The 25851-nt window shown below is 46.0% G+C and overlaps 1 protein-coding gene across 2 annotated transcripts in view; it reads right to left on the bottom strand.

Moving 5' to 3' along the window:
* Positions 1-25851, bottom strand: part of LOC141076750 (aldehyde dehydrogenase family 3 member B1-like) — a 204298-nt gene that overhangs the window by 38282 nt on the left and 140165 nt on the right. Inside the window, exons 8-9 of one of the 2 annotated variants that reach the window (XM_073564037.1) lie at positions 24595-24761; positions 4471-4570 (exon numbers count right to left, since the gene is read on the bottom strand). In XM_073564037.1, the coding sequence (XP_073420138.1) occupies positions 4471-4570; positions 24595-24761 (267 nt within the window). The remainder of the gene's footprint in view (positions 1-4470; positions 4571-24594; positions 24762-25851) is intronic. The other variant, XM_073564038.1, reaches the window with a different exon arrangement.

Genomic DNA, 25851 nt, shown 5'->3' with positions numbered 1-25851 from the left:
ACTGTCAAAGAGTCTTTTATAACGTTCTGGAGGAATTTTGGCCAGTCGTCTTTGCAGAATTGTTGCAATTCAGCCACATTGGAGGTTTCGGAGCATGAACCACCGTTTTAAAGTCATTCTACAGCTTCTCAATCGTAATAAGGTCAGGACTTTGACTAGGCCACTCCAAAGTCTTAATTTTGTTGTTCTTAATCCATTCAGAGGTGGACTTGCTGGTGTGTTTTGGATCACTGTCCTGCTCCATAACCCAACTGCTCTTCAGCTTGAGGTCATGAACAGATGGCCGGACATTCTCCTTCAGGATTTTTTGGTAGACCGCAGAATTCATGGTTCCATTTACCACAGTAAGTCTACCAGGTCCTAAAGCAGTTAAACATCCCCAGACCATCCCCTTGACAACACAGTATTTAATCTTTGTTATCCAGATGTATATTTTCAGTAAGCCAGGAGACATAGACTTATCCATATTTTAACTTTTGAATTTATGTGTTTGTTCTTTGGTCAAGAAAACAGACTTTTGTTGTATCAGCCTGTAATATTGACTTTTAAGTTGACGTTTGCTGTACCATATTGTGGTGCAGAGTCCTGCAGTGCACAGGCGCCGGACCTCTCTCAGCTTTCCTGGCGCCTGCGCACTGCAGTACTCTGCCCTGCCTTCAACAGGGCAGAGCAGTGCACCTGCGCCGGAGCCGTGACAGGAAGCAAAGAAGGGGAAGTCACAGCTAGAAGATGGGAAGCGCCGGACCACGACACCCTCCAGACCAAAACGGACCCGGACCGCCCCTGGGTGAGTATAATATAACTCGTTTTTCTTCTCTTTCAGGTTACATCGGGGGCTTATCTACAGCTTTACAGAATGCTGTAGATAAGCCCCTGATGGTGGTGGCCGCAGCTTGAGGTCGAAAAAATAGGTGACAGATTCCCTTTAAGGTCACCTGGTGTTGCGACGGGGGAATCCCTGTATAAGACGCTTGTAACTGAAAGAGACAAGAGGCGAGTTCTACGCTGGGGTTATTCTTCTAAGCTTGTCAGACACGCCAGTCAAAAGAAGACGTTACAACTAATATCTCAACACTACTGGTGGTACACCTTGCGCCAAGATGTTCTGGACTTTGTTGCAGCCTGTCCCTCCTGTGCTCGTAATAAAACACCCAAGAAACTGCCAGCCGGTCGCCTCCTCCCACTCCCGATTCCATCTGCTCCTGGCAACACATTGCCATGGACTTCATCATGGATCTGCCAGCATCGGCCTGTTGTAGAGTAATCTGGGTTGCTGTTGACTGGTTCTCCAAGATGGGACACTTCAATCCGCTGTCCGGTCTTCCCTCCGCTCCTAAACTCGCAGAGCTCTTCATTCGGCATGTCCTTCGGCTTCACGGACTTCCACTCCACATGGTCTCCGACAGAGGAGCTCAGTTCATTTCCCGCTTCTGGCGGTCCCTCTGTAAGTTGTTGGATGTCACCCTGGACTTCTCCTCGGCCTATCACCGACAATCTAACGGCCGAGTGGAGAGAGTGAATCAAGTCCTCACAAACTATCTGCGACACTTTGTGAACGGCCACCACAGCGACTGGGCCGACCTGCTGCCATGGGCGGAGTTTTGCTACAACAATCATGTCAGTGAGTCCTCCTCTAACTCCCAGTTTTTCATTGTTTATGGACAGCATCCTAGGATCCAGACTCCACTGCCTCTTGCTTCCGGCAATCCTGCAGCTGAGTCCCTGGCCAAGGACTTCTCAAAGGTCTGGACAGAGACCAGGACCTCACTGGAGCAGGCATCCGTTCGAGCCAAGGAGCATGCGGATAAGAGATGTCTGGTTCCGCCACCTTACCAACCCAGAGATAAGGTATGGCTGTCTTCCAGGCACATCTGTCTAAAGGTCCTTTATAAGCTGGCTCCTCGTTTCATCGGTCCCTTTGAAGTGCTCCACCTGATCAACGATGTGTGCCATCGTTTGTGCTAGATCAGCCTTTCTAAGATTACACAGAACTTTCGGGATTCTCGCCACCTCCTCTATACGGTCTGTGTGGGTCGTCCCTCTGGTCTGGGTATTGTGGCATTAAGGTCACCTGGTGTTGCGACGGGGGAATCCACGACGTGGTTCTGTGTCGTGGTCCAGAGGGTTCTTCCCTCAGGCACCTTTTCCATTTGTTTGCTTCCTTTAAAAAACATCCTTGGTTTTTTGAAGCTCATTCTCCTGTCTCTTGTGTATTGGGTATACAGCTACCACTGCACCATCAATGATCTAGTAAGTCCACTATACATCGCCACGCCCTGTGGGCATAACACCCTGGTTAGACTGCACATGGAGTACTGTGTACAGTTTTGGGCACCGGTGCTCAGGAAGGATATAATGGAACTAGAGCGGATACAAAGGAGGGCAACAAAATTAATAAAGGGGATGGGGGAACTACAATACCCAGAGAGATTAGCAAAACTAGGATTATTTGGTCTAGAAAAAAGACGACTGAGGGGCGATCTAATAACCATGTTTAAGTATATAAGGGGACAATACAAATATCTCTCCGAGGATCTGTTTATACCAAGGAAGGTGACGGTCACAAGGGGGCATTCTCTGTGTCTGGAGGAGAGAAGGTTTCTCCACCAACATAGAAGAGGATTCTTTACTGTTAGGACAGTGAGAATCTGGAATTCCCTGCCTGAGGAGGTGGTGATGGCGAACTCAGCCGAGGGGTTCAAGAGAGGCCTGGATGTCTTCCTGGAGCGTAACAATATTGTATCTTACAGTGATTAGGTTCTTCAGAAGGACGTAGATCTGGGGATTTATTCTGACGGAATACAGGCTGAACTGGATGGACACAGGGCTTTTATCGGCCTTGATAACTATGTTACTATGTAAGAGTGACAAACATGCAAAAGAATAGGAAATCAGGAAGGGGATGAATACTTTTCCACACAACTGTATATGTGTAGATGATGACAAACGGGGTTCATATATACACTGTAACAGGATCACTGGCGCTGTATGTGAGGGGAGATATGAGTCACGTAGGTTGCTTTCTTTTGCGATATGAAACCCATAAGTTTTCCCTCCATGATGCCAGGTACTGAAGGGGTTAACCAGCCATTACAAGAGTTTGGGTTTTTGTGACTAGGGGAGAGAGGGGTGGGCGCCTACTCACCATATCTCCAGCTCAAGGGTGAGGTGGGGGAAGTTAGATGTGCAGTCACTGGTTTTTTCTGTGTTGTGTGTTTAGGGAGGAAAGCCTCCAGACGTGGCTCCAGGTGGAGCTGAAGACCCAAGGTGGTCTGAGCAGACGAATCCTGCAGGGACAAGGACTTTGCCATACTTTAGCTTTTGTTTTGCGTTATGCCACAAAGGCCATGTTTATTTTGTTAAACCCTGTCATGGTTTAGGCTATGTGCCCACGATGCAGAAATGCTGCGGAACTGTCCGCAACTCCCCGCCACAGGTAAAATGCATGCGGAATTCGCATGCATTTTCCCGCAAAACACAAGTGTTTTTAGCTTGCAGAATGCTAGTGCTTTTCCAAGCGATTTGAAGCATCGCTTGGAAAAGTGATTGACAGGTTGGAAACACATAGTGCTTGACCAGTGTGACCAACTTTTTACTATTGATGATGCCTATGCAGCCTCAATAGTAACAGACAGAATGTTAAAAATAATTTAAAAAAAATGGATAAACTCACCTCCTGGTGGCCACCAATCTCCTCAGCGGTGATCCCGGTCCTCAACGGCGCTGCTGGCAAGTTCCGTTCCCAGGCGTGCTTTGCGCGAAGGACCTTTGTGACATCATGGTTGTGTGACCGCTACGTCATCAGAGGTCATTCTCGCAAAGCACGCCTGGGAACGGAACTTGCTGGCAGCACCGCTGAGGACTCCGGGGGGCCGACAATATCCCTATTTTTTATTTTAATTCTATTTTTTACAGGAATATTTTACCCAGGGCATGGAGGCGAGTCACCTCTCCTCCAGACCCTGGGTACCATCCGCTAGTGAAGCGCTCACTTTACGCATGCTGGACATAGCCACATGCGTAAAGTGAGCGTTTCAATGCAATCCTATGGTGGTGGAACCACCACGATTCCGCAGAAATAATGGACATGCTGCGGATTTTCCTGAAAAATCCGCAGCATTGGCTCAGCAACTGCAGAATCCCACAGGATGGCATGGAAATGTGTTTTATAGCGTACGTAACGTGGGCACACAGCCTTACGCTATAATAAAACAGCAAGTGATTTACCCGAAAAGCGTTCCTGTGTCTTCCACTTAAAGCAGCTCAGTCAGTGAGTCAACCCCTCACAATACTTTGATCTATATTATTTGCATTGTTTGGGTTTGGTATATACTTAATGGTGGAATTGTAGATCTAAGCAATGTGTACAGTCAGAAACTCAAGCAGCGTCCTCTGCTCTGTGCAAGAAGGACCTTCAGCAATCTGTACTGCCTGCACAAAAAGTAGAGAAGTAGAAAACAAGGCACTTACCAATCCCTCCAAATGGCAGACTGGGAATGGTGTTGTGCATGATGCCGTCATTAGCACAGAAGCCGCCGCTGCTCGTCCTGCCCAGAAACTGGTGAACCATCTGTCAAGTAAAGTGCAGACAATTACCAGCAGGGTCCACGCCTTGGAGCTTCTGTACTCCGGTCAGATATGTACAGTGACAAGGTAGCGAGTACAGGTATCCTCCACCTGGGACTTATACCTTGCAAACATTGACTCAGGTCAAACATGGATCTAACTCTGCCTGCACAGAGCCTGGACCAAATGATAAACTGCATCTGCATAAAACATGTCCTGCCATCATGGGGATCCTAGTCTGCCTACCCAGAGCCTGTGTCATATGACTCTCATATGATAAACTGCATCTGACAACAATCTGGCCTGTCTATCATATGGATAAATTTGTTCTTGCCCAGAGCCGGGTCTGTATGACTACAAATTAAATTGTGTCTGTACAAATACGCAAAGTATGGGAAACAAACATGGAGATTTGGAGCTGCTAACGAAAGAGAGATATGATGTCACAGGCATCACTGAAACTTGGTGGGATGAGACATATGATTGGAATACAAACCTTGAAGGCTACAACTTATTTATTAGAAAAAGGATTTACAAGAAGGTAGGTGGTGTTGCATTGTATGTTAGAAAAGCGTACATCTCCACATAGATCCAAGCTTCAGAGACTGGTAGCTCTGTAGAAACTGTTTGGGTAAGAATACAAGGAGAGAAGAACAGAAAGGATACTATTGTAGGTGTTTACTAAGGGCCGCCTGGTCAGACTGAGGATATGGATTAACTCTTTTTACATCAATGTCTCTGTACTCAAAAAAACTACGACATAGTGATCATGGTAGATTTTAACTATCCAGATATTTGTTGGGAATCTCTCTCATGCAAAAGTAGTTGGTCCATAAAATTCTTATCTTCTCTTGCTGACAACTTTATCTTAAGTAGACGTGAAAATGAGAGGATCTGCAATCTTGGACCTAATTCTTACCAACAGAGAGGAAATGGTTGAGGAAGTAAAGGTGGCTGGGAATTTAGGGGGCAGAGATCAAGCTATCCTCAAATTTTGTTTTACAAGAGGAGAAGACCAGCGAGGACTCAGACTTTAAGGTTGGATTTAAAAAGGCAGCTTTTAATGGACTCAGAAAGAGGGTAGGAGAGGTCCAATGGCCGGATGTTCTACAGGACACAAATGTCGAAGAAGGATGGGTGATTTTGCTAAATAAAATTCTCACTGCAAAATCAGTTACAATCCTGAAAAGAAGGAAGAGTTGGAATTATGTAAAGAGACCGGGATGGATGAAGACAGAACTTAATCACTTGTTAAAAAGGAAAAAAGAAATGCATATCAAACGGAAGGGGAGGAGAACATATCTAAAGAAGAATAAAATGATACCTTGAGGGAATGGAGGGCAAGCGTTAGAAGAGCTAAAGCCAGTAATGAAGGGAGGCCTGCAAGGGAGACCAAAAGCAGCATAAAAGGATTTTGGGGGTTTGTCAAAAGTAAAAGAAAAGTCAAAGATGCTATAGGAATTTTACAGGATGAAAAGGGTAAAGTGATCAAAAATGATGTTGAGAAGCTGAACTTTCAAATTCCGATTTTCCATCTGTGTTCTCTAAGAAAGCGAATGTAACATGAACTGATCTTCACGGGGCCATCGAAGGAGTAAAAGAATCCACACTATCTATAAACAGAGAGATGGTGAGGGAACACTGAGCTAATTCACATGAATTTACATCTCCTGGTCCAGATGAATTTGATCCTAGGGTACTCGATCTGAATACTTTTCTGCCCAATGAAGACAGACATATTCTTAGAGCGATACCTTTATTGGCTAACCAGAAAATAATAGATGTTTGCAGCTTTCAGAGCACAGCAGCTCCTTCTTCAGGCAGCATTACCAATAAATGAATAAGAAAAAAGCGCAACATTTAAGGGACATTACAGCAGGACATTTGTTCATGAGGAGGAGGGTGATGCATCCAAAAGAGACGCCAAGGAGATCAAATTAGGCATTTTGTTACAGATGGAGAGGCGGTGGGAATGTTCCCTTAGTGATCCGGAGGCCGTCTGGTGGAGGTGTGAATTGTATCCATGTAGTGAGGCATATATCCAGGTGTTACATTGAGTCCTAGTGTCAAAGAATTGAACATCTTTATCAGTTTGAATTCCCACATTTTCTCTCTCTCTGTCGTCCTTAAAATGACCTTTTAGGACTTTTACGTCTGTCATACAGTGTCCAGGTGCAGAGAAATGTTTTCCCACAGGCGTCCATCTCATTCCTGATTGTGTCGGTGTAGCTTCATCCTTGTTTGTAGTCTTTCATGGGTTCCCCAATATAGAGACCTCCAGGGCACCTTGCTCATTGTCATGTCACCACATTGAAGGATGTACATGAGAAGAAATCCATTACCTTTGTGAGGCAGTGACCGGTGTCATATGCCAGCATTGCTATGTTTCTTCCAGGATGCGTACAGAAGCGTATTGAGGCCGCAGGAGTGCATTGTATAGCTGTGATTGCAGTGCAAAATAAAAGTATGAATTGGTCTTGGGCAAGCTATTTGCTCAAGGTAGATTTATGGAAAACCTGCCAAGGGCTTTTATTTTTGAAGCGGACAACAGGATGGTAGTGGTGTGGTCAGTTTACTCCCCGGCCGGGTTTTCCATGTGGCCTACAGCCACAGGTTCCTTGTAAGATCACCTGCAGCAGAGGGTTGGGTGTGTCAGTTTTGGTTTTGCAAGCGTGCAGAGCAAGAGGCTCTGCAGAGCTCAGCCTGTGTGAAGCAACACAGAGCCAAGCGGAGCCAAAAGGCCTGGCACCCCTCAGCGTACACGGTGCAGAGGCCCACGGCAACAGGACCCGGTTACGGACTGTCTTGTTTTCCAGGCTGCGATCCAAAGGATATCTTTTGAGTTCAAATTTAAGTTTTCATTGGACATTAAAAGACTTTGTTTTGAACTTTTCTGTGGACACTGCCTGCCTGTCACACTGCACTGACCGCACTACATATGGTGGAGGATATGGGCAGTGTGAACTGAGGCATACCCCAAAGCGTGCTGCATGTCAGTGACTAAGCTTGCAACACTACAGTTCAAGCCTGCTGAGAAAATGGTTGAGCCTTTGGAGCAGTCAGTCCTCACTCAGCAACGGCAGCAGGAGCAGCAGCAACAGGAGCTACAGTTTCACCAACAGCAGCAAGAGGCGCTGCAGTTGCTGCGGCAGCAGCAAGAATTCAGCAGACAAATAATCTGCTGATGCAGCAGATTGCGACTATATGAGATGCGGCCCCACCAACGACCACGTTTTGGTCAGAGGCCCGGGAAGATGAGTCCCAAGGACGATTTGGAGGCTTTCCTCATCATGTTTGAATGCACAGCAGAGCGGGAGAGCTTGCCAGTGACCCAGTGGGCTGAAGAGGTGGCCCCCGTCCTGATGGGAGTTGCCCAGAAGGCCTACCTGGACTTCATTCGGGATGATGCACTGGACTATGTGAAGCTGAGAGGTGAGATCCTTGCCCGACTGGGGGTTAATACCTATGTGTGGGCTCAGCGGGTGTACCAGTAGTCCTTTGCAGAGTCTTGTCCCGCCAAGTCTCAGGCCTATGACTTGCTGCAGCTGGTAGAAAAATGGCTCCAGCCTGAGACCTTGACCCCTCTCAGAATTGTAGAGAGGGTGGTAATCGATCAGCTGGTGAGAGCTCTGCCTGCAGCCATATAGCTTTGGGTGGGGAAAGGGAACCTGGGCAATCTGGACCAGGTGATTGGACTGGTTGTGCGGTATACCGCCACTCAGGACACTGCTCCACTTTGACTATCACTTCAGGCCCCGCCAGCCCAGGAGCCTGGGAAAAATCCATGACCCTCTACTGGGTCCAGTCAGGACCAAGCACATACTGACGGGTATCCCAGAGTGAGAATGATAACAGACCCGTGTCCCCTAAATCTGCCCCAAGGTCCAGTCGTGCCACAGCTATCATGTGTTGGCAGCGCCAAGGGCCCGGACATATGGCTGCCAACTGCCCCTTGACAGCTGAACCCATGGACTTTGGGTATACTCGCCGTGTGTCTATGCATGCCCAGCCAGTCTGCACCGCCACTACAGGCACTGCTGGTAGTGAACCCCAACTGTGCCAGGTGCTCATTAACGGGTACCAGACGGAGGCTCTCTTAGACTCGGGGAGCTTAGTGACTCTGGTCCATGGATCCCTCATTGCCAGGGACAACCCCCAATGGATGGAAAGTGGGGGGTGGTATGTATCCATGGGGAACTCCAAGAGTACCCGACCGCAGAGGTTACATTTTCCACAACGTGTGGGGAAATAAAACATGTAGTGGGAGTGGTGAAGATCATTCCATATGGGACTTTGTTGGAAAGAGACTTGTCCCTGTGGGGGACCAGGGTTAACCCTCCCAGGGTAAGTGTTATTCCGGGCGTGGAAGATCCTGAGTCAGAGATACCTGCTGTAGGGGTCACCAACCTAGGGACAGAGTGTCACCCCGATAGGTTTCCCCTAGAGGTATTGGCATGAGAGGTTGAGGAGACCCCGCCAATTCCCAAGCTGGAAGTGTCCCCTGGTAAGTTTGAGACTACTCAGCTCCAGGATCCCACTCTGAGCCAGGCACCGGAAAGAGTAATAGAGATAGATGGGGTGACTCAGCAGCCAGGTGCAAAGACAGTGTTCCCACGTATGGAGATCAACCAGGAGTTATTATACAGGGTTGATAAAATCCGGGATGAGGTGGTAGAACAAAGGTTAGTGCCTCAATCCTACCGTCGGGCGGTGCTCGACATGTCTTACATCTATGTGTTGGGAGGGCATTTGGGGGCCAAAAAGACGCAGGAGCGTATATTGCAGTGTTTTTTTTTTACCAGGGGTCTACGCAGAGGTCCAGAGGTACTATGATACATGTCCGGAGTACCAACTAACCTCACCCACTGCGAACTACCAGAGTCCATTATTACCTCTGCCCGTTGTAGAGGTACCTTTTGAGCGGATTGTGATGGATTTGGTGGGTCAGATAGTAAAATCCGCCCAGGGTCATCAACACAGATTAGTGGTCGTAGACTACATCACTCGGTAACCTGAGGCCATCCCGCTTCGGCACACCTCCGCTAAGCTTATCGCCCGGGAGTTGTTTGCCATGTTCTGTCGCCTTGGGTTACCAAAGGAAATCCTCACTGATCAGGGGACTTCTTTCAGGTCCAAGGTGACAAGGGAACTGTGCAGGTTCCTAAATATAAAGCAGTTGCACACGTCGGTGTACCACCCTCAGACCGATGGGTTAGTTGAGCGCTTTAACAAAACCCTTAAGTCCATGCTCAAGATGGTGGTTTCCAAGGATGGAAGGAATTGGGACATCATGTTGCCCTACTTTATGTTCGCGAGGTACTGCAGACTTCCACGGGGTTTTCACTCTTTGAGCTACTGTATGGCAGGCATCCTAGGGGTCTGCTGAATGTAGCCAAAGAGACGTGGGGGCAGGAAGCTACGCCACATAAAAGCGTAATAGAACACCTGGCCAACATGCAGGACCGGATCGCAGCGGTCATGTCTATTGTAAAGAAGCATTTGGAGGATGCTCAGGCAGCGCAGGGCCGCTTGTATAACAAAAAGGCCATGGTCTGCTCCTTTAAAGGGAATCTGTCACCAGTTTCTTGGCCAATCAACTTAAAATATAATTGAGTGTGGGCAATACATTCCCCAACTACTTGTGAAACCCCCTGACTCCCCATGAATTCCTCATAAAAACCTTTTATATTGCTGCCACGCTGTATGTAAATATCCTCGGTCCGGTCCAATGGGTGTTAGTTCTGTCCCGAAACACAGCAAAATACTTCCGGGACATAGTACTTCCAGCGCATGCGCGCTAATGCTTTTCGGCTTTGCCCGCAGTTGGGCAAAGCATACTGCACACGCGCGGGAGGCAATTTGAATGTGCGCGGGACCTGTATGCGAGCAACGCTATTCACAGAATGGAATGCATACAGCACGCTGATTTGGGGTGGAGAGATGGACAAGAACCAACGCCCATCGGACAGGACCGAGGATATTTACATACAGCGCGGGAGCAATATAAAAGGTTTTTATGGGGGATTCATGGGGAGTCAGGGGGTTTCACAAGTAGTTGGGGAAACAACTCCCGGGCGATAAGCTTAGCGGAGGTGTGCCGAAGCGGGGGTTTCACAAGTAGTTGGGGAAGGTATAGCTCACAATCTATTAGATGATGTTTTTAGTTGATAGGGCCATATGAAGTTTGAGAAAAAGTGGGGGAAGTAAACTACCGAGAAAAACCAGAAAAAGAAAACTCGAACATTTGTATCACGTCAACCTGTTGAAAGCTTGGAAGGACCGGGAATGTTTGGTTGTGTAGGCGACTCCGGTTGTACCAACAGGAACCCTCTGTCACTGGCTAAGGACGAGGTCGAGAGAGAGGTAAAAATAGGAGACACTCTTTCGAAATAGCAACGTAGAGAGGTTCGGAAATTAGTTCAAGAGAATGCAGATGTATCCTCGGAATTACCGGTCATACCTAGTCATCCAGCATGACATTGTCATGGAGCCTTATATAAGGATACGAATGAAACCATACCGGGTGCCCGAGGCCTAGAGACAAGTCATCGTGAGTGAGGTAAGACAAATGCTCCAGCTGGGAGCAATTGAGGAATCCCTGAGTGACTGGGCTAGCCCCATTGTGCTAATCCCGAAGCCGGACAGATCATTACGGTTCTGTAATGACTTCCGTAAATTGAATGAGGTGTCGAAGTTCGACCTTTATCCATTGCCCCCGGTGAATGAGCTGATCGAGTGCCTGAGTAAAGCCCAGTATTTCACCACGCTCGATCTGACCAAGGGTTATTGGCAGGTGCCTCTTAAGGAGTCAGCAAAGGAAAAGACAGTCTTCATAACACCGGAGGGTCTTTACCATATTGTAGTCTTGCCCTTTGGACTACATGGGGTCCCAGCCATGTTCCAGAGGTTGATGGACATAGTGCTGGAACCCCATCATAAGTATGCATCAATGTACTTGGATGACGTCATCATCTTTAGTACTGACTGGCATACCTTAGGGTTAGTACAACTTGCAGGCTTCCTTAAATACCAAAAATTTAACTCTGCCTCCCAGAGAACAGGTCAGTGAGAGATATTTTGGGTTCTGGTAGAACTTGCAACTGAGCTGAGGCCCAGATCCCCGTCAACTGCTGCAGCTGCTGCACCACCTCACCATGCAGCACCTTGAGCTCATCAGTGAGGGTCTGGAGTAGTTGAGCAAAGGCCTGAACTTGGGACATGGCTCACCAGAAAAAAAAAAAAAAATGGGCATTTGGTTATAATGTCACGAAGTGACTGTCCTATCGTGACACGACCCAAGGATTGGACGGTCACCAAATGGCAGAACAAAAAACATCAAGAAACACCAGGGAACACCAGGGACACAACAACAGCAGCCCCTGTTGATAGGGAATGGGGGAATGAACACCTCCTACACTCACCTAAGGATGTGCCCTGATCTCCCTATCGTCCCTATACGGGTTTTTTCACCCCGCCGCCGAGCAGAATACCTAAACCCTCACTTGCCCTGCTCCTATCCCTAAGTAGGGAATTGGCAAGTGAGCACACTGGTACCACCGCTGCACTAAGACAATACAAGATAAGGTAAGACAGACACCAGAAGAGAATGGGGAACAAAAATGCAACACTTAGCTTTCTGTGCTGCAATGCACCGCACAGCAGAGTAAGGCACTAGATCACAACATTCAGCTGAAGCACCACTGCACCAGAAAGCTCCTCTCTCCACATCGGTTGGTCTCCTAAAGGACCTGTATAACCAACAGTCAGCTGATGCATCAGGTGACCTTTTAAAGATGGTGAGAGTGGTCACCACCCACATCAGCTAACCCAGCAGCAATGCAATTACACCAGCAGGCCAGCAGGGGGAAAAACTGACATTAACCCCCCCAATGGCCTGAAAGGAAAAAAGTTTTAATATGAAAAGCCAAATCTGCCACAGATCCAAAAATGGACTGTGACAGATAGCAGCTGTAGTTCCCCATCTTTACTGCCTGAACAGATCCGAATATACCTCAGGGCTTGACTGTAGATGATAAATTTTTTTGTGTGTGTGTCTTGGATGACAGCTGTTCCATCTAAGATATGCTGGACATCCTATGGGCTTATGGTAAATTGATGTTTGTATGGCGTTGTCCTTGGTGTTCAGTGAAGCAAATAATTATTTGATCCCTTGCAAAATCTCACCTCGTGGGTTATCCTTGATCATGAGGAAGGTGGGAGATCAGCCAAAAACTACACTGGGGGAACTTGTTAATGATCTCAAGGCAGCTGGGACCACAGTTACCAAGAAAACCATTGGTTACACATTACGCCGTAAAGGTTTACAATCTCTTCCTGCTGGAGTCACGGGGTCCAAGCACGTGACCGCGAGGAGGCGTTGCCAGAATCACATCACCGTAGGTCCTTTGACCAAGGAAAAGATGATACTGAGCTCGGAGGTGCCGCGTACCCTCAAGAGGGACGTAGATGTGGAAGCAAGAAAGACGCGGTCTTTAGGAGCGCTGGGGAAAAAGGAAGTAAATTAATATTGGTTGAAATCACAAGCCTTAAAAATTCTTTGCACTCCACAACGCATTTCGATAGGGACGAGCTATCTTCCTCAGGTGGTACAAAGAACATAAGGGGAGATGACATATTTAAAGGGGAATTGCACCAATGGGGATCAATACCCAATTAAAACACATAGCTCTCAATGTGCCAAAGGAAAATGGACTACGTGTAAACAAGAAAGTTATCACTGACCAATAACTGTCTATAATTAAGTTTAACCCTTCAGGGGCCAAGGTGCCCAGTTTAAAAATCCAATAACTTTCTTTATTAATGAGGCTCCCCAGCCATCAGGAACATTGTCAGCAACCTGATCTATTATGGTGAATCTCAGATATTTAGCAACTTTCTGAAGCGCAACACTGAAATGCCTGGATACACTATGTAAATGATATCCGTTACGAATATTATGACAGTGTTTATTGAGGCGAGCGTGCATAGTTTGTATTGTGCGGCCTACATCTTGCAGGCCGCAAGTACATTGCAACAAATAGACTACATAAGTTTATTGACAATCAGCATGACAGTTGATGGTGTGAACATTGCCTGTTGTATTTGATAGTGCAACAGCACAAGCACTTAGGGGTTTAGCACGAAAAACACCCCAAATTGAAAACAGCCCTCACTCCCACCAAGTGAGGTTTAGGTGCCGTATTGCTAGGTGCCACCAGGTTACCTAAATTGCGATTCCTTCTATATACCACTTTAGGTTTGTCCGGAAGATGCCCAGAGAGAACAGGATCACCTTTTAATATAAACCAAAATGTTACAAGCATCCTCTGGATAGTCATACGAGACTGATTGTATGTGATTACTCCACTTGACAAGCTCAGGAGTGTTATTTTCAGCCGCCTTAGACTCAATTTTATTGATGCAAAAATCTTGGGAAAGTGATTTTGTTTTAAGAAATGCATCACAAACTAATTTTTTGGGGTAACCCTTCTGTTGAAACCGCTTATTCAGGGTTTTTGATTCTTCCCAAAAATCTGAATCATCCGTACAATTTTTATGTATCCTCCAATACTGGCCATATGGCACATTGGTGATCCATTTGGGAAGGTGTTCACTATCAAATCGGAGATAACTGTTAACATCTATGTGTTTAAAGTGTGGTGAAGTGGACAACCTACACGTGGTATCAAGAAGTACCTCAGGTCCAGATACAGAAGAGCGGGATGAGACATGGAAACAGTAAAGGAGATTCCCCAAGAATTTTTGTTGAGAGCCTCAACAAACTCAAGAGCGTCATTTTTTTGAGCCAGACCAAACAAAGAACAAATCAACTATGTACTGACGGTAGAGGACTATTCGTCCCAAAGCCAGAGAGGACTGAGTGATGAAGACGGACTCAAACAGCCCCATGAAAAGGTTTGCAAAACTGGGGGTGAATCTTGTCCCCATGGCGCAGCCCTTAGTCTGACGGTATGCAGAAATTTCAAATAAACTGTAAATACATTATTGATCAAGATGAACATGATAGCTACCTTCCGAAAAATCTTCTGTGCTTCAGGCATCGTGTCATGGGATGATAAAAAATGATCAATTGTGTACAGCCCAAGATTATGCGGAATATGTAGAAAGAGATCAATATAATGGGACAAGGTGCAAGTGATAGACCCCACACCAGATATTATGGGGCGGCCAGGGGGATTTTTAGCACCTTTGTGAATTTTGAGGAGGAAATAAAAAAAAGGGACACGAAAGCGTGGAATATCTAAATACTTTTTCGCTTTTTTGTTAAGGATCCCACTCATGTGAGCATTATTAAAAGGATTTCTCTCCCAAACCTATTTTATTCTATTGAGAAAACTGATCAACATCTGACCCAATAATTCTTCAGAAGCTTAAGTTGGAAGGGAGTAAGATTGAGGGAGGTTGAAATAGGCCCACCAGCATATTCTAGTTACAACAAACTAGATTTTAGGAGGCCTTAATCTGCCCAAATTCAGAGTCTACAAATTGGTGGCTATGATGATTAGTTAGGAACAGATCCAATACCAAGAATATTCATATTGTTGCTGGTTCTGTGGTTCTAGAAGCTTCCATTATTATTGAATATGAAAAGGGCAAATATACCACCTGATCTTAAGGACAACCTCTCACTTGAGGCACCATAGTATCTCAGAGGGCCTTGAGAAAGACATGCAATCTAGATCCCCATTGAATGACTAACATCATTTCAGGTCACTCCAGACTGTCTAAAAGGACATGTTAATTAATAGTGATACTATCCTTTCTTATAAGATCGGCCTCTTCCAAATATCCCCCATTAGTAGGGAATAGGTCAGAATATTTAGTACAGATGCTGTTATGCATTTGACACCTGAAGAATAACTTGATCGCTCACTAGATAGCTCCATAAAAGCGAGAACGTCTTCTCTCTGAGCTCAGTACACAAGGTTCTCCACCAGAGACTGAGCGGTCTGATACAGGCCGGGGTCCAGGCAGATGAGTCTCCCAACTCCCTTCTGTGTTGATGCGAGACACTTTGAAGGCCATGTTTAAAATTAACACCATACTTCCCTATGACAATCATACAGCCATGACTCCAATGATTTTATAACACAGTATAAACAGTATGAGATTACACATTTTATCCAACATCTTTCATCCAGGAGATGTTACAGATGCGGCTCAATTAATAAAAAATACCTTCAATATTTTATTCTCATTACCAATACAATGGCTACACTTGATATTCTAGAAAAGTCCAGAGTAACGAGGAGTAGAGCGAGAAACGAGGAGTAGTGCGAGAAACGAGGAGTAGTGCGAGAAACGAGGAGTAGTGCGAGAAACGAGGAGTAGAGCGAGAAATGAGGAGTAGAGCGAGAAAGGAGGAGTAGAGCGAGAAAGGAGGAGAAGTGCGAGAAACGAGGAGTAGAGCGAGAAACGAGGAGTAGAGCGAGAAACGAGGAGTAGAGCGAGAAACGAGGAGTAGAGCGAGAAACGAGGAGTAGAGCGAGAAACGAGGAGTAGAGCGAGAAATGAGGAGTAGTGCGAGAAACGAGGAGTAGAGCGAGAAACTAGGAGTAGAGCGAGAAACGAGGAGTAGAGCGAGAAACGAGGGCTAGTGCGAGAAACGAGGGGTAGTGCGAGAAACGAGGGGTAGTGCGAGAAACGAGGAGTAGAGCGAGAAACGAGTAGAGCGAGAAATGAGAGGTAGTGCGAGAAACGAGGGGTAGTGCGAGAAACGAGGGGTAGTGTGAGAAACGAGGAGTAGAGCGAGTACCAGGGCTGTGGAGTCGGAGTTGTGGAGTCGGAGTCGGAGTTAGTTTTGGTTGGAGTCGGAGTCGGAGTCGGTAGAAATGTACCGACTCCAGCTTTAAAAAAAATGTATTAATATTTCATAATTGAACTTTCATATGAATTTAATAAATGTTATTCAAATATATATGTTCTATCAAACTATGAACAACAGTGATAAGCAGTTCTGCTGGAGATAGAGACATTTCTTACTTCTTGTGTGTCACTGTTCTCCACTGCCCTTATCTAATCTTATACTTGGTTAACCTGATGCTGCCCCAACCCCCCTACTTACAATGTATGAAACTGAAAGTGAAAATGTGTTGCAAATTCTTAGTAGTAAAGCTCCTCCTCTAGACTAGATCATACTAGGTGTGCGTCTTCCAAGCATCTCACAGCTGCCTGCTACTCAGAAGAGGAAGACTGTAAGAAGTATTGTCCTTTCAACAAACTTTGCATCAGTTAACTGTGAGTACATGAGGAATAATAACAGTATTACTGACCACTATATCAGTTGTACGACCTGGCAATAATTTTGTACAATTGTTTTTAGGAAAAACAGTTGTCATTTGGATTGTGAATGCAGAATTAAAAACCTGAGAATGTCAAAGAAGCATCACATTAAATCAGCTGTATTTGAACATTTCACCATCACTCAAGATAGAAAACATTATGTCTGTCAGTGTATGACAAATGATCCAGATGAAAACAAATGCTGTGAAGCCAAGATGAGTGCATATTCAGGCAAAGATAAAAATGCTCCTACCAGAGCTTCTAATCTAAAGAGACATTTACAGCGCTTTCATCCAGAAGTACTGAAAGCAGTGGATGAGAGAGACTGCATCCAAACCAATGAACCAGTGCCCAGCTCTTCCAGCCAAACAAAGGAGCAGAGAACTTTGCAGCCATCAGTTGCAAGATATTTTGTCAGTGACAAAGTTACTGTGACAATGACAGTAGATACATTTAAAAAACAGATCATAGAGCTTGTTGTAAAGGATAGTGTGCCTATTTCATTATTTTCACGACCAGCTTTTATGTGTCTGAATGGGGAAATGGCCCGCAAGCTTGGTGTTTCTCTGGAGAGAGAGAGTATTAGAAAATTAGTAATCGAAGAAGCTTTTAAACAAAAGGAAGAACTTAAAAAAACTCTCAAGGGACACTTTCTGTTTCTTAAAATGGATGCCTGCACACGTCACAGAGTGAACTATTTTGCCATCAATGTCTGATTTGTTTGTGACAAAAATGAAATAGTTACCAAGACATTGGCAGTAAAAGACACCAAAGCTCATCACACCAGTGAGTTTCTCCAGGTCTTGGTGGAAAAGGTTCTGCAAGACTATGAACTTAAAAAAGAGCAAGTTCTTTCTGTTGTAACTGACAATGCTTCAAATATGATAAGTAGTATTAAGCTAATGAATGAGAGTAATGATGGTGACCAGCAGCTAGAAGAACATTCTGGGTCCACAGACACACAAATGTTTGAAATAGAGGAACACAGTATTGTAACTGAGGAGCAAACTGAAGTTGCTTCAGATGAACAGCAACATGATAGTTTAGATGATCTTGTTGAAACTGTGTCAATATGTTCTTTCATTCATCACATGCGCTGTGTTGTGCATACGCTACAGCTGGCTATAAGAGACAGTCTGCAAGAAGGACATGCTGCTGCACTGATTGGCAAGGTGAGAAAATTGGCTACTGTTGCCAGAACCCCTAAAGTTGACTCAATTTTGAAGAGACGTGCTGGAAAAGGGGCAATTATTGATCAAGCCACACGATGGGGCAGTACTTACTTAATGATTCAGCGCTTGGTTGAACTGAAAACCTTTCTTGTAGACATGGCTAACCCTCAACTGACGCTAAATGAAAGTCAGTGGAATCAGGTGACTGAGCTGGAAAAATTGCTAGAGCACCCATTTACAGTGACTAAAAAATTACAAGCAGAGGACTTAACTCCAGGTATTGTCTTAAAGGAGTGGAAGATGTTTCGCCTGTCCCAAAGAGGAGGGTTAATTGCAAGTGGCATTGCTACATCAATGAAACGGAGAGAGGAGCTACTATTACAAAATAACATTCTTTTGGCAGCTATTTATGTAGACCCAATGCATCGGATTCTTCTAGATGATCAACAGCTAAGTAAAGGAAAAGAAGCTCTGTTTGAAATAGCAGTAAGGATGAAAGGGTTGCAGAACAGTCAGGAGGAACAAGAAGAATTTGGTCGTCCTGCCGCATCTTCACCCTCATCATCAACTGATGAAGAATTTAATTTCGAAAAATATTTGGATCACAAGGACCGTGCAAAGCGTTCCCGCATAGAAGAAGAGTCATCCCCATCAAGGAACACAGCCAGTACATTTCAGCAGAATTTTCCATGTGCACTAAAAGAAATTGAGAAATTTGACCGTTCATCAAAAATAACAGTGCAACAAGCGATTCCTCTGTATCCTGACATTGTCAGAGATGTTGCCCGAGTGGTTACTGCTTTGCCACCAACACAAGTTACTGTAGAGAGGTTGTTCTCTGCTCTCAAAATAATTAGATCAGATTTGAGGGCATCCATGAAGGAGGATCTGACAGAGGCAATACTTTTTCTGAGGACAAATTTATAGATTTCTTCTTATTAACTGCATAAAAGTGTTTATTGCATATTTACTTACAGTTTAGAAAAGTTTATAAAAGTTATTTGCTATATTCTAATTGTATTCTAATAAATGTAGTTTTTGCTCTAAGTGGTCTGATTACTTATATGATGGTGAGAAACTGAATAAGCACGATGTTTAATATTTTACAACAGTAAATTTGTTGTTATGAATTGGCCATTTACGAAGGAGTCGGAGCCGGAGTCGGAGCCTGATAAAATCCAGGAGTCGGAGCCGGAGTCGGAGCCGGAGCCTGATAAAATCCAGGAGTCAGAGTCGGAGTCGCAACTGTGGCTTACCGACTCCACAGCCCTGCGAGTAACGAGGAGTAGAGCGAGAAACGAGGAGTAGTGCGAGAAACGAGGAGTAGTGCGAGAAACGAGGAGTAGTGCGAGAAACGAGGAGTAGTGCGAGAAACGAGGAGGGGTGCGAGTAGTAAGGAGCCATGCTGTAGGTTGTGAGGAGTGGTGTGAATAGCGAAGAGCAGTACAAGCAGTGAGGATCAGCAGCGTGAATAGTGAGGAGCAGTACAAGCAGTGAGGATCAGCAGTGTGAATAGTGAGGAGCAGTACAAGCAGTGAGGATCAGCAGTGTGAATAGAGAGGAGCAGTACAAGTAGTGAGGATCAGCAGCGTGAATAGTGAGGTGCAGTACAAGCAGTGAGGATCAGCAGTGTGAATAGTGAGGAGCAGTACAAGCAGTGAGGATCAGCAGCGTGAATAGTGAGGAGCAGTACAAGCAGTGAGGATCAGCAGTGTGAATAGTGAGGAGCAGTACAAGTAGTGAGGATCAGCAGTGTAAATAGAGAGGAGCAGTACAAGCAGTGAGGATCAGCAGTGTAAATAGAGAGGAGCAGTACAAGCAGTGAGGATCAGCAGTGTGAATAGTGAGGAGCAGTACAAGTAGTGAGGATCAGCAGTGTGAATAGTGAGGAGCAGTACAAGCAGTGAGGATCAGCAGTGTGAATAGTGAGGAGCAGTACAAGTAGTGAGGATCAGCAGTGTGAATAGTGAGGAGCAGTACAAGTAGTGAGGATCAGCAGTGTGAATAGAGAGGAGCAGTACAAGTAGTGAGGATCAGCAGTGTGAAGAGTGAGGAGCAGTACAAGCAGTGAGGATCAGCAGTGTGAATAGTGAGGAGCAGTACAAGCAGTGAGGATCAGCAGTGTGAATAGAGAGGAGCAGTACAAGTAGTGAGGATCAGCAGTGTGAAGAGTGAGGAGCAGTACAAGCAGTGAGGATCAGCAGTGTGAAGAGTGAGGAGCAGTACAAGTAGTGAGGATCAGCAGTGTAAATAGAGAGGAGCAGTACAAGCAGTGAGGATCAGCAGTGTGAATAGTGAGGAGCAGTACAAGTAGTGAGGATCAGCAGTGTAAATAGAGAGGAGCAGTACAAGCAGTGAGGATCAGCAGTGTGAATAGTGAGGAGCAGTACAAGTAGTGAGGATCAGCAGTGTGAATAGTGAGGAGCAGTACAAGTAGTGAGGATCAGCAGTGTGAATAGAGAGGAGCAGTACAAGTAGTGAGGATCAGCAGTGTGAAGAGTGAGGAGCAGTACAAGCAGTGAGGATCAGCAGTGTGAATAGTGAGGAGCAGTACAAGCAGTGAGGATCAGCAGTGTGAATAGAGAGGAGCAGTACAAGTAGTGAGGATCAGCAGTGTGAATAGTGAGGAGCAGTACAAGCAGTGAGGATCAGCAGCGTGAAGAGTGAGGAGCAGTACAAGTAGTGAGGATCAGCAGCGTGAAGAGTGAGGAGCAGTACAAGTAGTGAGGATCAGCTGCGTGAATAGTGAGGAGCAGTACAAGTAGTGAGGATCAGCAGTGTGAATAGTGAGGAGCAGTACAAGCAGTGAGGATCAGCAGTGTGAAGAGTGAGGAACAGTACAAGTAGTGAGGATCAGCAGTGTGAATAGTGAGGAGCAGTACAAGCAGTGAGGATCAGCAGTGTGAATAGTGAGGAGCAGTACAAGCAGTGAGGATCAGCAGCGTGAATAGTGAGGAGCAGTACAAGCAGTGAGGATCAGCAGCGTGAATAGTGAGGAGCTGTACAAGTAGTGAGGATCAGCAGTGTGAATAGAAAGGAGCAGTACAAGTAGTGAGGATCAGCAGTGTGAATAGAGAGGAGCAGTACAAGTAGTGAGGATCAGCAGTGTGAATAGTGAGGAGCAGTACAAGTAGTGAGGATCAGCAGTGTGAATAGAGAGGAGCAGTACAAGTAGTGAGGATCAGCAGCGTGAAGAGTGAGGAGCAGTACAAGTAGTGAGGATCAGCAGTGTGAATAGAGAGGAGCAGTACAAGTAGCGAGGATCAGCAGTGTGAATAGTGAGGAGCAGTACAAGTAGCGAGGATCAGCAGTGTGAAGAGTGAGGAGCAGTACAAGTAGTGAGGATCAGCAGTGTGAATAGAGAGGAGCAGTACAAGTAGTGAGGATCAGCAGTGTGAATAGAGAGGAGCAGTACAAGTAGTGAGGATCAGCAGTGTGAATAGAGAGGAGCAGTACAAGTAGTGAGGATCAGCAGTGTGAATAGTGAGGAGCAGTACAAGTAGTGAGGATCAGCAGTGTGAATAGTGAGGAGCAGTACAAGCAGTGAGGATCAGCAGTGTGAAGAGTGAGGAGCAGTACAAGTAGTGAGGATCAGCAGCGTGAAGAGTGAGGAGCAGTACAAGTAGTGAGGATCAGCAGTGTGAATAGAGAGGAGCAGTACAAGTAGCGAGGATCAGCAGTGTGAATAGTGAGGAGCAGTACAAGTAGCGAGGATCAGCAGTGTGAAGAGTGAGGAGCAGTACAAGTAGCGAGGATCAGCAGTGTGAATAGAGAGGAGCAGTACAAGTAGTGAGGATCAGCAGTGTGAATAGAGAGGAGCAGTACAAGTAGTGAGGATCAGCAGTGTGAATAGAGAGGAGCAGTACAAGTAGTGAGGATCAGCAGTGTGAATAGTGAGGAGCAGTACAAGTAGTGAGGATCAGCAGTGTGAATAGTGAGGAGCAGTACAAGTAGTGAGGATCAGCAGTGTGAATAGAGAGGAGCAGTACAAGTAGTGAGGATCAGCAGTGTGAATAGTGAGGAGCAGTACAAGTAGCGAGGATCAGCAGTGTGAAGAGTGAGGAGCAGTACAAGTAGTGAGGATCAGCAGTGTGAATAGAGAGGAGCAGTACAAGTAGTGAGGATCAGCAGTGTGAATAGAGAGGAGCAGTACAAGTAGTGAGGATCAGCAGTGTGAATAGAGAGGAGCAGTACAAGCAGTGAGGATCAGCAGTGTGAATAGAGAGGAGCAGTACAAGCAGTGAGGATCAGCAGTGTGAATAGAGAGGAGCAGTACAAGCAGTGAGGATCAGCAGCGTGAATAGAGAGGAGCAGTACAAGCAGTGAGGATCAGCAGTGTGAATAGAGAGGAGCAGTACAAGCAGTGAGGATCAGCAGTGTGAATAGAGAGGAGCAGTACAAGTAGTGAGGATCAGCAGCGTGAATAGAGAGGAGCAGTACAAGCAGTGAGGATCAGCAGCGTGAATAGAGAGGAGCAGTACAAGCAGTGAGGATCAGCAGTGTGAATAGAGAGGAGCAGTACAAGCAGTGAGGATCAGCAGTGTGAATAGAGAGGAGCAGTACAAGCAGTGAGGATAAGCAGCGTGAATAGAGAGGAGCAGTACAAGTAGTGAGGATCAGCAGTGTGAATAGAGAGGAGCAGTACAAGCAGTGAGGATAAGCAGCGTGAATAGAGAGGAGCAGTACAAGCAGTGAGGATCAGCAGTGTGAATAGAGAGGAGCAGTACAAGCAGTGAGGATCAGCAGTGTGAATAGTGAGGAGCTGTACAAGCAGTGAGGATCAGCAGTGTGAATAGAGAGGAGCAGTACAAGCAGTGAGGATCAGCAGTGTGAATAGTGAGGAGCAGTACAAGTAGTGAGGATCAGCAGTGTGAATAGAGAGGAGCAGTACAAGCAGTGAGGATCAGCAGTGTGAATAGAGAGGAGCAGTACAAGCAGTGAGGATCAGCAGTGTGAATAGTGAGGAGCTGTACAAGCAGTGAGGATAAGCAGCGTGAATAGAGAGGAGCAGTACAAGCAGTGAGGATCAGCAGTGTGAATAGTGAGGAGCAGTACAAGTAGTGAGGATCAGCAGCGTGAATAGAGAGGAGCAGTACAAGCAGTGAGGATCAGCAGTGTGAATAGTGAGGAGCTGTACAAGCAGTGAGGATCAGCAGTGTGAATAGAGAGGAGCAGTACAAGCAGTGAGGATCAGCAGTGTGAATAGAGAGGAGCAGTACAAGTAGTGAGGATCAGCAGCGTGAATAGAGAGGAGCAGTACAAGCAGTGAGGATCAGCAGTGTGAATAGAGAGGAGCAGTACAAGTAGTGAGGATCAGCAGTGTGAATAGAGAGGAGCAGTACAAGTAGTGAGGATCAGCAGCGTGAATAGAGAGGAGCAGTACAAGCAGTGAGGATCAGCAGCGTGAATAGAGAGGAGCAGTACAAGCAGTGAGGATCAGCAGTGTGAATAGAGAGGAGCAGTACAAGCAGTGAGGATCAGCAGTGTGAATAGAGAGGAGCAGTACAAGTAGTGAGGATCAGCAGCGTGAATAGAGAGGAGCAGTACAAGCAGTGAGGATCAGCAGCGTGAATAGAGAGGAGCAGTACAAGCAGTGAGGATCAGCAGTGTGAATAGTGAGGAGCAGTACAAGCAGTGAGAAGCACTGTGAGTCGCTAGGATCCGTGTGAATGGTGAGCAGTGCGTGTATTGAGGAGCAATTTTAGAAGAAAGGAGTGGTGGGCGAAACAAGAATTTGTGCAAGTAGCGGTGTGGGAAGCGAGGAGCGGCGCGATGAGCGAGGAGCAGTGTAAATAGACAGTTTGCTTGCAGATGGCAAAAACAACAGTAAGATGTGAGAGACATGTAGCTTCAATGTTCCCTGCATTCTTGCTTAGGAGGAGGACCTGCTAAGAGAACCCACAGTGAAGCCGCATGATGGAAAAGTGGTTGGAGCAGAAGCAGCTGATCGGATGGTAGCAGTGTTACTGTGCTACACTAGATGGAATATTGAAATCCATTGGTAATGAAATGTCCTTTGTTGGGTCGAGGAATGGAGTGAAGGGTTTAAACACCAGGGAGGTAGAGACAGAGGCTAAGGCCTGGCAGAAACATTTCACTTGCTCCGCCCTAGAGTACGTCTGCCGCCATTATGTTATGTGATACCTCAACCACGGGCCTCTCTACTACAGATATGCATCCACTAAGCCTATTGCAACATCTTCAGGAAAAATGAGTTTGGCTTCCTAGATGACAGGATATACCACACAGCAATATCAGTCATGAGGAACAGCTCAGGAAGGTATCGACCCCACATAATCGGGAATCTAACCATTGTTGTTGGTTTGAGAGAACAGGTCTAAGCCACAACCATCTTGTTTTCATCCATGGAATCTCAATATAATCACTGCTTGTAGCCCATTACTCTTCTTACTGGGCCCCACAATGACATGACCGGGGTGAAGCATATGGACCTGCATGACTGGCCAGAATGGGAATTTAGCTGTACAAGCTAGATGAAGACTACACCATCCCAAGTCCAGGACATGGACGCACACAGACACAATGGACTCACCTGCGAGTTGGATGAGAAGATGTACGCAGCCAATGGCTTCTCTCTATCATTTATGAAGTTAATTGCTTCATCAAATCCAGAAACTGTGAAAACAGGAAGAATTGGGCCAAAGATCTCTTCTTGCATCACTGGATCTGATTCCTTGACATCTACAAGGATGGTGGGGGCTGCAACACACAAGAGCGCAGAGTCAATGTGAACTGAGAACTTTGCACTATAGAGAGGAGAAGAAGAAATTCTAGGCCAATTGTTGATGAAAGAGTCCACCACAATCATTTGAGCCATCCATGCCCATTCAGAAGAAATCAGTACACCTTTGTGATCACAGGAACTGAAGTCTTACAATGTTTGATGACACAGCAATTCAGTCTCATATGAGAATGAATGTTAACTCTTGAATTGATGTTTAACCTTGGGAGACAGTGATGCAGGGTAACTGAACAATTGATGTTTGCTGAAATGATGATTACCCATTGAATCAGTCCCTAAAGCTTGTTGACCTGCAAACATTAATGGACAAACTATGGAGATTGATTGAATATTCAAATAATGAGAGTTGATCTGACCTCACCTTCCTGACCTGTGCATGATGGCCTGGAGGACAGCTGTGGGCACAAAAAGGAACCCAACTCATTCTGCAAGGAGATGCTATAGAACAGCAGCCAAGGAACCCTGGCTCAAACATACAGATTTTACACTCTACAGCATGTCAGCTTAAGGGACTATGGCCCCAGCTGGATGGATACAGATCTTCTCCATTGACCATCACTGAACCAATGGACACGCTCGGAGAAGCCAGGTTAGGACCATCCAGTCACCTGGCCTCATGGAGACATTCGGAAAAGCCAGGTTAGAACCATCCAGACCCTTGGCCTCATGGAGACATTCAGAGAAGCTAGATTAGGACCATCCGGACACCTGGCCCCATGGAGACATTCGGAGAAGCCAGGATGGGAAAATCTGGTCACCTGGCCATGTACCTAAATGGACTGTCAGCTTCCTAAGCTTGTCGTTACCTCCTCCCAGTGGGTGCCAGTCAAAAGCGGGGTGCCACTGGTGGGGGTTGTTGGTCCTAGAAGTTCCAAAGTCGCAGCTCTAATCATGGTGAGCTAAAGGAAGGGTGAAACTGATTTGCACCATCTTGGGGTATTTGCTGGGACTGTTCTCTATGTTATTGTCTGTTTTGTGGTTCAATAAGGTACCACCACACTGTTTTATCCTCACCTTGTGTTGTCTGAGTAGTATTCTGTCCACAGG

This window comes from Dendrobates tinctorius, unplaced genomic scaffold, assembly GCF_039654945.1.
Source record: "Dendrobates tinctorius isolate UK_male_01 unplaced genomic scaffold, ASM3965494v1 ptg000423l, whole genome shotgun sequence".
In the NCBI taxonomy this organism is placed as follows: domain Eukaryota; kingdom Metazoa; phylum Chordata; class Amphibia; order Anura; family Dendrobatidae; genus Dendrobates; species Dendrobates tinctorius.
The sequence above is the reverse complement of the archived record's forward strand: the minus strand, read 5'-3'. Positions and strand labels throughout refer to the sequence as shown.